The sequence below is a fragment of the Tupaia chinensis genome, unplaced genomic scaffold (assembly GCF_000334495.1).
Source record: "Tupaia chinensis unplaced genomic scaffold, TupChi_1.0 Scaffold000004_1, whole genome shotgun sequence".
NCBI classification, from domain to species: domain Eukaryota; kingdom Metazoa; phylum Chordata; class Mammalia; order Scandentia; family Tupaiidae; genus Tupaia; species Tupaia belangeri.
This window is the reverse complement of record NW_006159432.1, coordinates 1,105,677-1,123,189: the sequence shown is the minus strand read 5'-3', so window position 1 is coordinate 1,123,189 and position 17,513 is coordinate 1,105,677. Positions and strand designations below refer to the sequence as shown.

At 37.0% G+C, this 17,513-nt stretch overlaps 1 protein-coding gene across 6 annotated transcripts in view; it reads left to right on the top strand.

Annotated features, from left to right (window-relative positions):
• KLF12 (KLF transcription factor 12) overlaps positions 1–17,513 on the top strand; it is a 514,190-nt gene that overhangs the window by 315,057 nt on the left and 181,620 nt on the right. For all 6 annotated transcript variants that reach the window (XM_014590348.2, XM_006139823.3, XM_014590373.2 and 3 more), the window contains one exon: positions 12,364–12,910. In XM_014590348.2, coding sequence (XP_014445834.1) covers positions 12,364–12,910 — 547 coding nt within the window. The remainder of the gene's footprint in view (positions 1–12,363; positions 12,911–17,513) is intronic.

Sequence of the window (17,513 nt, the reverse complement as noted above, 5' to 3'; positions counted from 1 at the left end):
TGAAAACGTACACCTGCCGTCCTTTCTTGAAGCATGCCACAGTATCAGTTTTTCTACACACTTGTCAGCATTACAATGATCACTTTTTCAGTGTCCTTACAGCTGATAAATAAGTGTCCCAGACAAGGGGAACACTGGACTGAGAATCTTCCATCTCTGTAAGTCAGAGCTGATCAGCAGAAGCCTTGGCTGGCTGGTGAAACCTCTATGGCCCCAGCTTGGCCCTGCTCCCCTATGCTTAAGTGGCTGTCTTAAAGAGAATAGTCAAGGCAGCTTGATTTGCACAATCCATTGTCCACATAAATTTATTAATTATATGCGCCTGTTGTGTAGCTGGTGACTGGTGTAGGCAAAAAAGAGAACTTTGGCCAGCATCACCCTCTCAGATCTTTAGAAAGATTTCTATGAGTCTCTATCTTATGAAAAAGTTCTGCACCTTGAGACCAGCAGTTAGCATAATGGCTGTGTCGCTGGACTCCCATGTAGGTGACCACGGTTCAAGTCCCGGACCCGGTGGCTTAAAATTCACATTGAGAAATCACCTCCCGGGGGGATGGCCACACCACAATCCCTTCTCAGGTTTTCTCTTTGGGTTTTGGGCATGCATACATACATGCCCTGCATGAGTTTTAAACCACTGGGTTTGGGACTTGAACCACACTCAACCCACATGAGAGTCTAACACCTTAAGCTGCTGGTTCCTACTCACAGTATTAAAGCATCATAGCTGTCTTTGTTTCTGCAAGAGCTGGGAAAAGAAAAATTTCCCTCTGTTTTACCATTAGTCATGTTTGGCCAGGTGGTTTCTCTGCCTTTAAGAGTCTTGTCTGTGAAAAGATAAGCATATATAGGCTTTTATTGGCTGTTCCTTGCTTGGATTATCTAAAAAGTTCAACACTTATTCTTGTACATGTACTTTCCTTTACAAAAAAGATTATAGTGTTGTCATATAAAATGGAGCTTACAGGGTTACTAACTGTGTCACTCAACTCTCACAGCCACTCTGAAGTCAAGTTCCTTTTCTCTGAAGTTTGATGTATTTTGCTACTGTGAGATATTATTACAAAAATAGCATTTTGTAAAATCCAAAGCAGGGCCCATCTGGTAGCAGGGAAGATTAATCTGTTTGAGAATGGTAAACATTATTGCATATTTTAAAATATGTAACTAGCACAGAACATTTGCCTCAGGCACTGGAGTGAGTTGATGGTTTTAGGATAAAGATTCAAATGAACCTTTTATCCCTTAAAAGTCTCTTAAACATGTTTTCCTCTCATGTGTAGTGAAACTTTAATTAATATTTTAAATCATCCACTAAAGAATAATACAAATTTAAGCTAAAAAAATTTATAAGCATTAGTAGAAAAGATAAAGCTTTAATAGTTACCTCTTTTTCAGAAGTTTACACATCATGATAGTAGTTTTGTATTACTAGCTTTATAAGTGGTAGACAAAATAGAATCCCATCAATGGCATTAATATTGAAGGTTTGTTTTTTTTTTAAGAGGCTTTTGCTATAGGGTCCATGCACTAGCCAGAAAGACAGAGAGAGACAGAGAGTTAGAAATCACCACCCAGGGAGGGATGGCCACATTGCAATCCCTTCTCCTCCAGTATCCTCTCCACAGGATCTTGGGCACGCACGCACACGTGCCCGGTGTGAGTTTAAGCCACCGGGTCTGGGACTTGAACCATGGTTGACTACATGGGAGTCCAGCTATATAGCCATTATGCCAACCGCCAGTCCCAATATTGAAGTTTTTTTAAAAGAATGTTTTTATTTAATTTTATTTACTTATATATCAATTTAATTTGACCAGAGAGGGAGGGGGAGAGAGAGAGAGAGAGAGAGAAAGTGAGCAAGAAAGCTGCCAAGTCCAGGATTCGAACCACGATTGACCATGTGGGAGTCCAGCACCCTTAACCACCAAGCCACCTGACGGCCCCAATATTGAAGTTTTAAAACCTAAAGCCAGCCTGTGGTGTGCTGGTTAAGGCAGCTGAATACCTCATGGCCAACTCTGTGGGTCAAGTCTCAGACCAGAGGCTTGGAAAACCAGGAGGGCAAAAGGAAAGAAAGATTGCAGCATGACCATTCCCCGTGGAGGGGGGTACTTTCTCCCTTTCTCTCTTTCTGTCCCTGGTGAGCACACATACACCCTGGCAGGGGTGGAAATAGTGGACTCTTTTTCTAGTCCAATTTTAGATTTACAGAATAATTCAGCAGTGATTGCATGAGTTTCATATACTCACCCACCCCCACCTCTGCACAGTTTCCCCTATTTGACTTTAGTGTGATACATTTATTACATTTAACGATGTAATGAGCATATATTAGTACATTTTTATTAAGTATAGGCTATAGACTTACATGAACTTCCTTCTTTGCATGGTGCGGTTCTGTGGGTTTTGGCAAATGCACAATGTCACACATGCACCATTACAGTCACGTACAGAACAGCTTCACTGCCCAAAGCTGCTCTGCCTTCCACCTGTACATCCCTCCCTTTCTTTCCACCAGACTCATGAAAACCACTGGGCTTTTGTTTGTTTGTTTTACTATCTCTATAGTTTGGCTTTTTCCATAATACTATATGGGTACCAATGATAAAATTTATTTTTAAGACGTCTTTGCATGCTTTGTGAGGTTCAATTTAAAAGCAATTGTAAGACAAGAAATTAACCAACTTCCTAGACTTCCTTTCCTGACCTTTGTTTTAGCAACATTACTTCTTCATTTAGTCCGACCAGGTAGAGAGGAGTTAAGTGGTTTAAGATCCGAAATATCTTGAGCATCATCTTCTCATGTAGCAAGTGTGGTGAATATTCACCAGTTATTTTGTGGTAAAACAAAATGTCATGCATTTGCTAAATATTTACACCTAACACATTTATGTTTATGTCCAAACATAGCTGTCCATCTTTCTAATCCTTAGGAATGTCTGCTGTTAATTTTTTAAAAGCAAAAATAAAATTTCTCGCTCTTTACCTCATAACAATCCATATACGTGGTCCAAAGAGTTTCTGAGTTTTAGTCAACTCTAAATACAAATTCTGGTTACATTGAGTAAATACTGTGATTTAAGAAAGTCCTAGCAAATAAGTCATGGGAAATAATGACCACAATTACGAAATAAGGAAACTTTTGGGTAAATTTAAATGTGCATATTGAACCACTGAAACAGGTTAGCATGTTCAATTTAAATGAAATGTGAAAACAAATTTAAAAGAAAGTACATTATGGTATGCATATATTATGAATTTTCTTAAGGCATCAATCCTTTTTATAAGAATTATTTATTTAATTTAATTTATGATTATTATTTTTTTTAATTTGCTGTGAGGCATGTACTTTCTCTAAAGAGAGAGAGAGATCCACCAAGCCACCGGTCACACTATGGTCAGCCATGTGGGAGCTAGCGCCTTAGCTACCAGGCTTCCTGATGGCCCTAAAGCATTAATCTTTTTACTTTTTTTCCTGTTTTTGTTAGAGGGTGCATGCATTCTTCAGTGAGACAGAGATAGAAAGAGGGAAATGTGAGAAAGCACCCACCTGGGGAGATGACCATGCCATAGTCCCTTCTCCTCCTCTCTCCTGTCAGGGTTTGGGGCACTCATTCACACGTACCCAGCACAATTTCCAATCTAGGACTCAAACCACAAAGTTGACCGTGTAGGATCCAGCTGTGTTAACCACTGTGCCATCTGGTGGTTTCTAATCAACCATTTTTTGCACTGACAATTGAGGTGTTGATATAAAACATTTGAATAAAAAATTATTTAAATATCTTCCCTTTTCATGCACTAGATAACTCATTAAAGACTGTGTGTGTGTGTGTGTGTGTGTGTGTGTGTGTGTGGTTTTGCCATAGGGCACATGCACTCGCTGGAGAGAGACAGAAGGTGAGAAATCAGCTCCTAGAGGGTTGGCCACTCCAAAATCTTTTCTCCTATGAGGAATTTGGGCATGTACACATGTGCCGCTGACACAGTTCTCAAGCTGATGGGTCTGGAACTCGAACCACAGTTGTCCATGTGAGAATCTAGTGTTTTAACTACCATGCCCCCTGCTATTTCCTCTGGTTGAAGTCTTTTAAAATCAAAACTCCAGGTGTCAGTGAAGGATATTTCCCCTTTTTTTGGGGGGAAAGGGGATTTTGCCATATAGAGCACATGTGCTCACCAGAGAGACAGAAGTGAGAAATCACCCCGGGGGTATGACCATGCTGCAATCTCTTCTCATCCATTCTTCTCCTGGAATCTTGGGCACACATGTACATGCGTCTGGTGTGAGTTTGTACCCACCAGGTCTGGGACTCAAAGCATGGTCAGCCCTGTGAGAGACCAGTGATGTAACTGCTCTACTATCTGCTGGTTTCTGCATAGAATATTTGTACTTGTTTCTTTTACTCTTAAATTTGTACTTCTAGAGGAAGTACAATTGATCTTTCTTTAGTAAATTGTAATTTATTTTTTAATAATTAGTTTATTAAATTTTATTTATTCATTTATTTCAATTTGACCACAGAGAGACACAGAGAAAGAAAGAGAATGAGAGTGAGAAAGCAAGCCTCCAGGTCCAGGACTCAAACATGGATGGCCATGTGGAAATGTCCAGCACCTTAATTACCATGCCACCTGCTGGTCCCCAGTAAACTATAATTTTTTAAAATGTATTCATTTATTTATTCCATCAAACAGAGAAACAGGCTCCCCATCAGGGTCTTCATACCACAGTCTACCCCAAGCCAGTACTGATCATAAGAATTAGCTAAGAAAACTTATTTTTTAGAGAGATTTTGGCCGTAGGGCACATGCAGTCACCAGAGAAAAAGACAGAAAGCAAGATATTACCCCCTGGAGGGATGACCATGGTGCAATCCCTTCTCCTCTATTCTACTCTCAGGATTTGGGGCATGCAGGTACACATGCCCAGTGTGAGTTTCAAGCCGCCAGGTCCAGAACTTGAACCATGGTCAGCCATGTGGGGCCCAGTGACGTAACCATTATGCCATCTACTAGCCCCAAGACGTAGACAATTATAATAAAGAGTTTTAAGATTGCACAGCTAAGTGAAGGGGGTAGGTCATGGAGTCAAGACTTTTGTGTCCAAACCAAGTTCTTTCTGTAATACCACATTACAAAACGATGCTGCAAAACGATTCTTGTAACTGATACACTGTGAGGTATTTTATGTTGGACTAGTCACTTTATGATCTTTTATGAAACTTCCATGAAATGATCTCTCAAAATTAAAATTATTTTACAAATAAAATAAATAAAACATTACTTATTTAAATAGTGGATGGCCAGGCAGTTGAAGGCATCTTGTGTTTATGCATATGTGTGAGTGTGCTCACACACGTGTGCATATGTTGCATGCATGAGACAAATCTCTAAACACCCTTATGGTATTAAAGATTGAAACAGAGGGTATGTAAATCTTAGCTAACATTTAGCAGAATATCATCTAAGTAGTCCTCATCCCAGACTACAAGTAAGACTCTCTGGAGTGCTTTACAAAGATGAGGTGGTGTCCAGATCTTTTTTTTTTTTCTTTTTAAGGTGATTAAAATAACATAACTAGCATTAAAATACTTTATATTCACTGGCAGACCATAATAAGATTCAGCTGATGATGGTAGCTGACATCTATTACTCTGGGAACTAACTCGTAGGAGGTTTTAAATTCGTTTGTACCTTCATTCAACAAAATGCCTTAAGCTGAAGTTACATTTTAAAATGTTTATTGGGGAAAACAATGTATCTGATTAGAAAAGCTCAAATGTTATCCTCAGATCACTTAAAATAACATATTTGCTAGAATATTATGTGTAATATTTTACTAAGGGGATTATTCTGAGGAAAACTGGCTTTCAGACTTGCAAAGAAAACAATATGTGATAATGTAATCCTGCTTATATTTGTTTTTGTGTTTACACACACATTGTATTTTATGAAATATATTGTTCACCTACCTTGCTGAACTTTTGTTTTATGCAGCTATTTCTTAATACATATTATAAAAATATTTAAGCTTTACTTTGGATCTTTTTAGAGTAAAACTTATACTATACTAAGGATAAACAGTATGTAATACTGGGCCAGCAGGGGAGTGGTGGTGAAGATTCTTGATTTCACATGGCTAATTGTGGTTCGAGTCCCATACCTGATGGCTTGAAAGTCATGCCAGGTGCTTGTGTATGAGTGTCCAAAATCCCAAGAGGAAAATGGAAGATAAGGGATCGTAGTGTGGCCATCCCCTGGGGGATGGTTTCTCACTTTCTCTCTCTTTGTCCCTTTCTCTCTCTATCACACACGTCCTATGGCAAAAAAAAAAAAAAAAAAAAAAAACTTTGAAAAAAAAAGGCTTTTCAGAAAAGGTATGTAGTATCAAATAACATCTTATAAAATGAAATTACTTTCGGGGCCAGCAGGTGCGTGGTAGTCAAGGCGCTGGACACTCCCACATGGCCGTCCATGGTGTGAGTCCCAAACCTGGTGGCTTGCTTTCTCACTTTCCTTCTCTCTGTGTATCTGTCTTTCTCTGGTCAAATGAAAATAAATGAATGAATAAATAAAATGAAATAATTCTTTAAAATTTTCAAAAAAAATATGAAATTACTCTCATCTGATACAAATCTAGTGTTCCCTTACAATCTTCATAGCTTTAGAAAGGACTATTTTTTGTTTCATAATATGAATATAATAAATGTTTGTTCTTTCCATACCAAGCACATTAACAGCAAAAATTCAGCTGAAGTTTCCACTACTAAGGCCAAATTTTAATGGACTTTTATTTAAAACAAACAAAAACCACTTAGTTGACACTTACATGAGTAGTTCATCATTATGAATCAATCAAGGGCAAAATTTTAGTGTGGAATCTTTTCTTTGTTCTTTTTAAAATAAATTTATCTTCCTTATCATGCTTACAACTGTTTCTTTCTTTATTATTTCTGGTCTTGTTGTAACTTCTTTGAGGCTTTTCCCTGAATGGCATGGCATACCAAAAAACCTATCCCTCACTCTCTCTGTCTCTCTCTGTCTCTCTCTTTGTTTTTTTTTTTTTTTTTTAAGTTTTAGCATAAACCTATCCAAACTAGAGAAAGAGAGAGGGAGGGAAGGTGAGAAATCACCCACCCCAGGTGGATGGCCATGTTGCAATCCCTTCTCCTCTTTTCTACTCAAAGAATTTTGGACAAGCAGTCACGTGTCTGGCATTATTTTCAAGCCTCAAGGTCTGGTACTCAAACCGTGGTCAACCGTGTGAGAATCCAGCACCTTAACTAACACGCCAAATGCTGGCCCCTTCCTTTCTTTCAAATGTATATTCCTTTCATTTAATTTCTCACTGCTCTACGTACTTTTATTTGATGTCCCTTTGTTTCTCCTCAGCTCTCATTACTTTCTCTTGCCTGTCTGACATGTTCTCATCACTCCTTGACAGCTACGTATTTATGAATTCAAACCTCAGAACCCATCCATAGATTTCAGTTTACCACTTACTAAAATTACAAAAATCAGTTCTTAATGGAGATTTTAGGGTTCAGCCTTTTAGTTGTTTTTCTCTTTCATAAACAGAGGGACAAGAATACGTGATAGTCATTTGGAAACCGTATTTTTGCCATGTTGCTGGCTTTTTTTTTTTTTTTTTTGGAGAGTTGTTTGTTTGTTTGTTTGTTTGTGTGCTTGTTTGTTTTTGCTACAGGGTGCTTGTGCTCGCCAGAGAGACAGAAAGCGAGAAATCACCCCTCAGGGGGGATGGCCACGCCGCAATCCCCTCTCTTCCATTCTCCTCTCGGGATCTTGGGCACGCACCCACACGCGCCCAGCATGAGTTTTAAGCCACCGGGTCCGGGACGTGAACTGCAGTCGACTACATGGGAGTCCAGTGACACAGCCATTAGGCTAACTGCTGGTCCCCCATGTATGTGCAGGCTGATGCTGGAATTATGGGCAACTTGACCTGCTACATTATCATTAGCATATGAGGGTAGTAACAGCTGTCAGGGTATGATACTGTGTCAACGCTTTAAACAGATGGATAGCACACTAAGGATTTTGTATTCTCTGTATTGATGAAGCATTATTTTGTAATACTCTGGCTGCATTTCAGCTGCTTACCTGTGAAAAAGGAACCATGTCTCTCTGATGTTTGAACATAGGAATTCACACATAATTTGTACAGGGTCCCAGAGAAGATACAGCTTTAGTCCAAAAGTATGGTTAAGCCTTTCTTATTATTTGTGAGTTTTTTTCTGTATTTTGATTTGAACTCACACAAAAGCTATCTAATTCTCAAGTGTCTGAAAGTATCTAGGGGCTCTTATTCTTTGGTCTTCACAAACTTTCTAGTATACACAAGAGAAGTATAAGGGGAACTCTCCTATTGTTCTAAGACAGTTTATGGAGTAAATATTTTCCTTCATGAGGTTTTAAGCGGATACCAGTAAAAGGTGATCATCTTCTAGAGAAGTTTCAGCAGTTAGCTCAGCTCAGTGAAACTCGATGCTTTAGAAGCAAGCTCTTTACAATCAGCTTCATATTTAACAACTGCTGTATTAGTATTTTCCAAAATTGTCTTTCATTTACATTATGGATTGCTTCTACAGTGATGCATTACTCCACATTCCTGACTTAGAAACGTATCAGAGAACCGTGTGTCTAAGATAGATAGAGGAGAAAAATATGTGGAGGAAATAATCACTATTTTCAAAATAAGAATTTTAGAGATGTCCAATACAATTTTACAAAAGAAGAGAAATAGACAGAAATTGATCAAGGGACCTGCAGGTGTCATAGTGGTTAAGGCACTGGATTCCCACGTGGTCGACTGTGGTTCGAGTCCAGACTTGGCAGCTTAAAACATGCTGGGTGCACATGCATGCATGCCCAAAATCCTGAGAGGAGACTAGAGGAGAAGGGATTGTGGACCCCCTGAAAGGTGATTTCTCACTTTTTCCCCCCCGGAGAGCACATACGCTGCCATGCAGCAAAAATATCTCTTTAAAGGAAAAAAAAAAAAAAAAGAATGAAAGAAGGAGAAACTGATCAAGAGTATATTTAGGGTCAAAACAGTGGTTTAATAATGTGTGCTTAATGGGATTTTAATTTTTATTTATCTTTTTTCATTTTAGTCTTGCTATAGGGTGCATGCAGTCCCCAGAGAGAGGCAGGGAGAGAGAGAGAACAAGAAATCACTTCCCCAGGGGAGTGGCCGAGTGGCCATACCACAATCCCTTCTCTTCTATTCTCCTCTTGGTATTTCTAGCATGATTGCACATCCACCTGACACATACTCCTCACATGTTTTTCCAGCTACCAGGTCCTGGACTTGAACCACGTATTCTGCCATGTGGGATCCAGCTGCCTTCATCACTATGCCATGGGCTGACTCCAGTTGGCATTTTTTTTTTAAGTACATGTATTATATTGAGAAAGAGACAAGCGCTCTCTATAGGGCCTTTGCATGCTCCTAACCCCTTCCTCCAGCCCTCTGGCTAGCAAAGATCTTGGGCACAAGCCCTGATAATTTTCATGTCAACTGGGGATCCAAACTGCAGTTGAGTTTGTGGCTTTCAGAACTACAGATCAAAACCACCTGTGCTCATGCTGATAGGTAGGCTGCTTTGGTATGTGTTATTGAAAGCAGCCTCAATAAAGAATTTCTGTCTGGTTTAAACATAAGAAACACATTGTTTATATAAAGAAATTAAATTATAACATTGAGAACAAATTGAAAACCTGTTCTAGTTAGAAGAGTAGATACCACTAATAGCTTTTTATAAACCCAGCACAATTTATGGTATTGGTTTGTTTTGTTGCTTAAGGTCTGAGATGAAGAAAAACGCTTTCTCAATTTCAGCACATATAATGAAATTTAATCATTTAGAATTTCATACGATAGACATGTTTGGATGGTCCATTTTAAGTGTCATAAATTTTATGTCTCATAAATAGGTTGTTGTAGGTGAATAACCATGCTAGCCTAGGAAGAAGAAAAAGATACTAAAACATCGACCCGTTTTCCTTTTCAATTTTTCTGGTACCTTTGTTGAATTATTTTCTTTCTTTCTCATTGTTGCTGAATAAAATGCCTTGTACATTTCAAATGGAGCAATAATTTATATTCTGTAAAGAAAGACTTTAAGAAACATGTTTTATTTATTTAAATATATGCTCAATTTGGGTGGAGAATAGCAAACCAAAATCTATTATTACATGAAGAATGAAACAAACCAATTTAGTATGCTTCTAGGTGTTGTTGCTCTGTGATACTGTAATATAGGTGAAAAAAAGTTGTTGATCTTCATACAGTAGAATAATAATGTCTATATTGGCCTGATCAAATTAAAAGTAATCAAAATAGTCTTTTATACTCTAATTCTTTATTCTATGAAAGTTAGACTAACATATACCAATAGAAATATTAGGGCCATTTTTGGCCTAGGTGGTTGGTTTTGAATAAATAATAGTTGAATTTATGAGTGGATAGGTTTATATTCATGCCCAGTAATAATATTCTGAGCACACGTTAGTTTCTACAAAATCTTAGAGACTTTATTATGTATTCTTATTAAATTTTGCTCAGTAAAACATAAAAGATGACAAAGAGTATCGTCATTATTTTAAATTAAACAAAATGTCAAGGGCAAATTAAAATTTTTAGAATGAATTTCCTAAAATGATAATTTTAGCAATTGTATACAAGTTTTAGAAAAACTGTGCCATATACTAAGAGTTGATTTATAATCCAGTTATTAGAAATGATTTGTATTGGGACCAGCAGATGACATAATGATTGATAACTTTGCTGGACTCCCACGTAGTTGACTGTGGTTCGATCTTGGACTTGGCAGCTTAAAACTCATGCCGGGCACAACTGCATGCATGCCCAAAATCCAGAGAGCAGAATGGAGGTGAAAGGATTGCAACATGGCCAACCCCTAGGGGATGATTTCTTGATTTCTCTGTCTCTCCAGTGAGCATACGTGCAATACAGCAAAAGTTTCTCTTTTAAAAAAAATGAAATGACTTATATTTAAAACTTTAGTGATCAGATGTAGAAGCCTGAATAATTTTATGTCCTTTTTTTAATGCTCAGAATGAATATGATACAGTAACTTTTACACCAGATAAAGTACAAATGTAGTAGTGAATTTTCCTGTTTTGTTGCCAGGTACTGTTAGAAACTCTAGAGTGTGATATTGTTGAGTAAGGGTTAGAATCATTCATTGTAGACTTTTAGAGCTAGAAGGGATATTTAAGTTACTTTTTAAAATTCAATCAAGATATAATCAAGGTTACAAATGAAAAATACATGACATACATGACAAATCAACAAGTAGCTTGAAATTATTGGGATGAATAGAAAGAGAATATTTAAATATATCAAATCAAAATTCCTATTATATTATAACAGAGACTTATAATGCAGTAATGGAATACACCAACAAAATGAATATTTTTAGTTAAATAGGTCACATATATACCATTTTAAGTATATAATGCTTTATATTCTAAACTTGTCTTTAGAAGATTTTATGCAAAATTTCTGCTTATTTTTAGATTCGTATGCCCTGGTTTTTTTTTAATTTCCTATATAATGATTTTACTCTTTTTTTTTTTTAAAGGTTTTTGCCACAGGGTGCCATGCACTTGCCAAAGAGAGACAATGAGAGGTAAAGTGAGAAATCATTCCCTGTGAGGATAACCATGCTGCAATACCTTTTTCATTCTTTTCCCGGAATCTTGGGCACACACACACGCCCACATGATTTTCTTTTTTTTTTTAATTTTATTTATTCACTCATTTATTTTAATTTGACTGGACACACACACACATATACACACACACAGAGAGAGAGAGAGAGAGAGAGAGAGACTGAATGAGAGAGAGAGAAAGCCACCAGGTCCAGGACTCAACCTATGTTGGTGTCGGCCATGTGGGACTGTCCAGTGCCTTAACCACCACACCACCTGCTGGTCCCATGCCCGCATGATTTTCAAGGCACCAGATCCAGGACTCAAATTGTGGTAGGCCATGTGGGAGTCCAGTGCCTTAACCACCAGGCCACCTGCTGACCCCAAGTTTTCACTCTTTTTTAACGATTCTGTCTGTCTCTCCTAATAGTTTAAAAGATGTATTTATAGTAGAGACCTTGTCTTTTTTTATTTTGTACTTTCATACATTCAGTTTTAATCATGTTTACTGTCACAGAGCAGTTCAATTATTTGAGAAATGAATTAGCGTCCCATAGCGATAAGTGAAAAATTCATAAACATTCAAGCAATAAATCTGCATCTGTTAAAATGTGTAATTAACAAAAATAAATTTGTGTTCCATTTTTCTCCCTACAGTCTCCAAACGTCCACAACTACCCCGATATGGAAGCCGTTCCCCTGTTGCTAAATAATGTGAAAGGGGAGCCCCCGGAGGACTCGCTATCAGTAGATCACTTCCAAACACAAACTGAGCCAGTGGACTTGTCAATAAACAAAGCCAGGACATCCCCTACTGCCGTTTCATCCTCCCCAGTTTCCATGACAGCATCTGCCTCCTCACCTTCTTCAACTTCAACCTCCTCATCGTCTTCTAGTCGTCCAGCCTCATCCCCAACTGTTATAACATCAGTATCTTCAGCATCATCTTCGTCAACAGTATTAACTCCAGGGCCCCTTGTTGCCTCTGCATCTGGTGTGGGAGGCCAGCAGTTTTTGCACATTATCCATCCTGTACCGCCTTCAAGTCCCATGAATTTACAGTCTAACAAACTGAGTCACGTTCACCGCATCCCTGTGGTGGTACAGTCGGTGCCTGTTGTCTACACAGCTGTACGGTCACCTGGAAATGTGAACAACACTATTGTCGTGCCGCTTTTGGAGGATGGGAGAAGCCATGGCAAAGGTAAGAGACACAAATAGGGTCTTGATTTATTTCAGCAGTAGAGATAACTATTCATTTTTCCTGTGCATGGAAACTAAATGATATGCAAATACTGCATCCAAAAAAGTTCGGTGCAAAACAGCACCGAATAGCCACTGAGGAGCCATTGGGCAGAGCACATTTTAGTAGGAACTCTTCGTTTATGTAGGTATGTGCTTCAGTTTCACTTCCTGTATATTTTTGTTTATCAAGTAATTTAATGTCAGAATTCATACATCTGCAATTGCAAAATATTGTTCCCTTCCAATGCTCAGATGGGAGGAGCAATCCATAGTTTACATAATTGCATTGCTTGTGAGGTATAAATCCATAAGTCCCTCACAGAAATTAGCCATTATGAAATTAAAAAAAAAAAAAAGTCAGTCAGGGCTTTTCTCCATTTAGTTAATTCAGACTAAAGTTATTGAACGGCAATAATAATTTAGCCATAAAGTTGCAATATCTACAACTTGACCTTTCTCTATTGAGTAATGCGTAATTTGAGTTATCTTTAAAATAATTCTGGAATTGGCTGTCTGGGTATAAAAGTAGGCTGTACTCCTATCTTTTTACAAGTCTAAGTTATTATTACTTTAAATAGTAAGATGACTAAATATAATGGAAATATTTCATTATTCAATATTAATATTCCCTTCTAGGGAGTAGAAGGCAGGAAGATACTTGTCTTCATCATGACTGTGTAATAATATGTAGTTATTTAATTAAATTTGACAGTCATGTACCTGATCATAGAGTTAATTTTCTACTTTTAAGTTCTTCATTTTTTACCAATTTTTACTCAAAGGATTTGCGATAGCATCATGCCATCTTTTCTTTTCTTCCCTACCCCTGAATCAAAAAATAAGCCAGCCTTCTGTAGCAATGTAAAATGCCCATAATCATGCTTCATTCCCTTTGAGCCTGATTACATATGTATGCATTTTGTCTTCAGAGACTAGAAACGTTGATGGATTAAGACTTGAGTTGTATTACTTTTTGCTTTGACACTATTGCTGAGGCCCTTAATTAAAATATGATCGATGAATACATTGCTTCCTCATAAGATGCTAGTAGCCATGGTTGTTTTCATTCTTATACAAGGTAGGATCGATTACACAGAAATAAAATTTGATTGTGAACTTAGAGAAGTTTTTGCAAACAGATACTGTAGAATTGGGCATTCACCATTGGCAAGTTATTGTTTGGTCTATAGTGAGTGACTTCATAGCACATGAGATGAATTTTACCTTTCCATTTCTAAATAAGGGGAAGTCTCATGATTCTCAGCATACAGAAAATTTTAGGCTATGAACTGGAAATGTAGAACACTCATTGCTTATCTGACAACCCTTCCCTTTTGTGTTAGGAACTGGTCCCACCACCCTCTACTGAAAAGGCAAAGGAAAAAGGGAATTAGGCCTTTCCACTAATTTTACTTGAGCCAAACTTTTATTGATATTGCTAATACTTCAGCTTGAAATGAACTGATCTATTTAAATAATGATAGTAACTGGAGGCCAAATCGGGTATTTATTATCCCTTATAATTTAGAGACTTGATGGTAAGTTTTTCAAGATTAGGAATTAACCAGTAGTAAAATGAAACCATGCATATTACATTCTTTATGTTTGTGTGTATACGTACATGATAGAATTCCAATTTTCGTGCAAGCCTACTTAAGAGAAATATTGCTTTCATTATAAAATTGATTAGTAAAGATTTGAACATTGCTCATACCTTTATATACAGCTTTGATTCACAAATGAGGGCAACATTATCCATTTTTATTTGAAAGCATGATATATACGTAAAGTATGTGGCCAGAATTTATTCTGGAAATTAGATCATTGTAGTAGGACTTGAAGACTCATTCTTTAATTTGTTCCCTACATGAGTAAACGAGCTATTTTCATGTAGTATTTTTTACACAGTAGTATTCTCATATGAAGAACAAAAATCTGTTTAATCATAAACCCATCGGACTGTGCTGTGGTTGTCAGGAACGTGAGATTTGGGATCAAGAATGTACGAGTTAGAATTCTGGTTGTGTTGCCTATAGCTGTGGATGTGAGAAAGTCATTTAATCTCACTAATTGTCATTTTCATCAGTGATTAGATGGGGATAATTGTATGAACTATTCTAGAAGATATTGGGAAGATCACGTAAGAGAATGATGGGTGACTGTCTATCATTGATCCAGTATTGTAAATGTTTCCAATTATTTCTCATTATTCTCTTTTCCAAAGAATGTCAAAAGCAATCATGTTCAATTATTTTTTCTTTCCCGGAGGGCAACATTATCCATTTTTATTTGAAAGCATGATATATACGTAAAGTATGTGGCCAGAATTTATTCTGGAAATTAGATCATTGTAGTAGGACTTGAAGACTCATTCTTTAATTTGTTCCCTACATGAGTAAACGAGCTATTTTCATGTAGTATTTTTTACACAGTAGTATTCTCATATGAAGAATAAAAATCTGTTTAATCATAAACCCATCGGACTGTGCTGTGGTTGTCAGGAACGTGAGATTTGGGATCAAGAATGTACGAGTTAGAATTCTGGTTGTGTTGCCTATAGCTGTGGATGTGAGAAAGTCATTTAATCTCACTAATTGTCATTTTCATCAGTGATTAGATGGGGATAATTGTATGAACTATTCTAGAAGATATTGGGAAGATCACGTAAGAGAATGATGGGTGACTGTCTATCATTGATCCAGTATTGTAAATGTTTCCAATTATTTCTCATTATTCTCTTTTCCAAAGAATGTCAAAAGCAATCATGTTCAATTATTTTTTCTTTCCCGAAAAAAAAAAAAACAAAACAGAAAGTTAGAGGGAAAACCAAACTTGTTAAATGTTGTAAAGAAACATTGACCCAAGAAGTTTGTATGGGAATGCTTCTCAAAGTTGCTACTACAACCATTATAATAGAAATGAGAGTTTAGTATGAGAAATTATCTGGAAACATCCCATATTTTCTATTTTTATTAGTCTATATTAAGTTTTTATCATCACCATATTCTACAAGTATTACCAAGGCATTTTATAAGTTTTTTTATTGTTCATGATTAATTAGATGATAATAAAAGTGCCTAGTGGAGGAAGTCTGCCTACCTCACAAAGTGAATAAAGGAAAGGGCATTTCAGTAATTCCTCAAGCCTTTATTTCGTATGTATGCAGCTGGGCACTGGGCCAGTAATGAATGGCTGGGTGTCAGAGGGAGCCCCTATTCCCTTCCCCCGTAGGACTTGTATATTTGGTATGGATGAACAAGAGAAAATACAGTATCTGAATTTTAAAAGTGCAAGTAATAAAAATAGTAAATGTATCTCACATAAATGTAGATGATTATACTGCCAAATTACTTTTAAAGTTGATATAACATATCTAATCTCTGTTAAGAAAAATAAATTATCCTATATGTCACATTTCAGAAAAGATGGTGAATATAAAAGATGGTGAATATATAGGCCATACCTAACCTAATGTATCATGTGAATTGAATAATTTGTGCATACAAGTGTTTATTGAGTATCTGTAATTATTGAAAATTTTATTGACACCAGGTTTATTAAAACAAATGCTCTTTTTATCTCACAGAGCTTATTAGTCTACCCAATGTAAGATATTGACATTGAACAACAACCAACAAAATCACAGGAATAATTAAATAATTGATAATTATGGACAGAACTGGATTAAAACATAGATCAGCCAAGGATTTGTCCAGTAGAGGCAGTTTAATTATAATCTCGTATAGAAATAGTTGAATATGACAAAAGTATTTTTACAAAGGATGTAATACAAGTATGGTTGGAAGAACTGGTCTAACGATGATGCTCAGAAGGAGATGATTAAGCTTTGGGGAAGTAGTAGGATGAAACTAACTTAAAGGATGCATGACTAAAAACAGAGGATGTGAAAATGCTTTCTACTAATGTTCAAATCTCAGCCCATCGAAGCATGTAAAGAATATTGGTCTACAGGAATGGCATGTCTTTAGCTAGCCCAGAACAAGCAGATATCTCCATCAGAATGTATATGTCTTATGAAGAAACGTGGAATGATGTTCTTGAAGGCACAGTAAACAAATGTAATTTAGAATAGAGCTATAAAGGGAGCAGGTCCTAGAAGGTTTCCCAAGGAAGACACTTCATTACAAGGAGCAGTTAAGCCCCCACAGCATGGTGGCGTTGAGGGTGCTGAGCCCTCTGTGTAGAACAGAGTTTTGCTACTATATAACCGAAGACATAATATTTATAATATTATAAACATAATCCCCCAAAGGGATTATTTGACCTCATAAAGAAATTTCAGTCCAGCCTAGGGAAGTTTGCAGTAGATTACCCAGGAAATTTGCATTTGTTTTTATAGATATTTAATAGCAGAGAAGAATAGAAGGTCATAGAGAATAATTAGCCAAGTTGTTCTTGCCTTGGTGGAAGAGTAGACATGTTCATGATTCTCCTTCCTTCAAATATGTAATGTGCATTTACTGTTGAAACATACCAAGCACTGAGGAGTAGAGCTTCTAGAGATTAAGCAGTTCCTATTGTTATGGATCTTGTATTCTAGT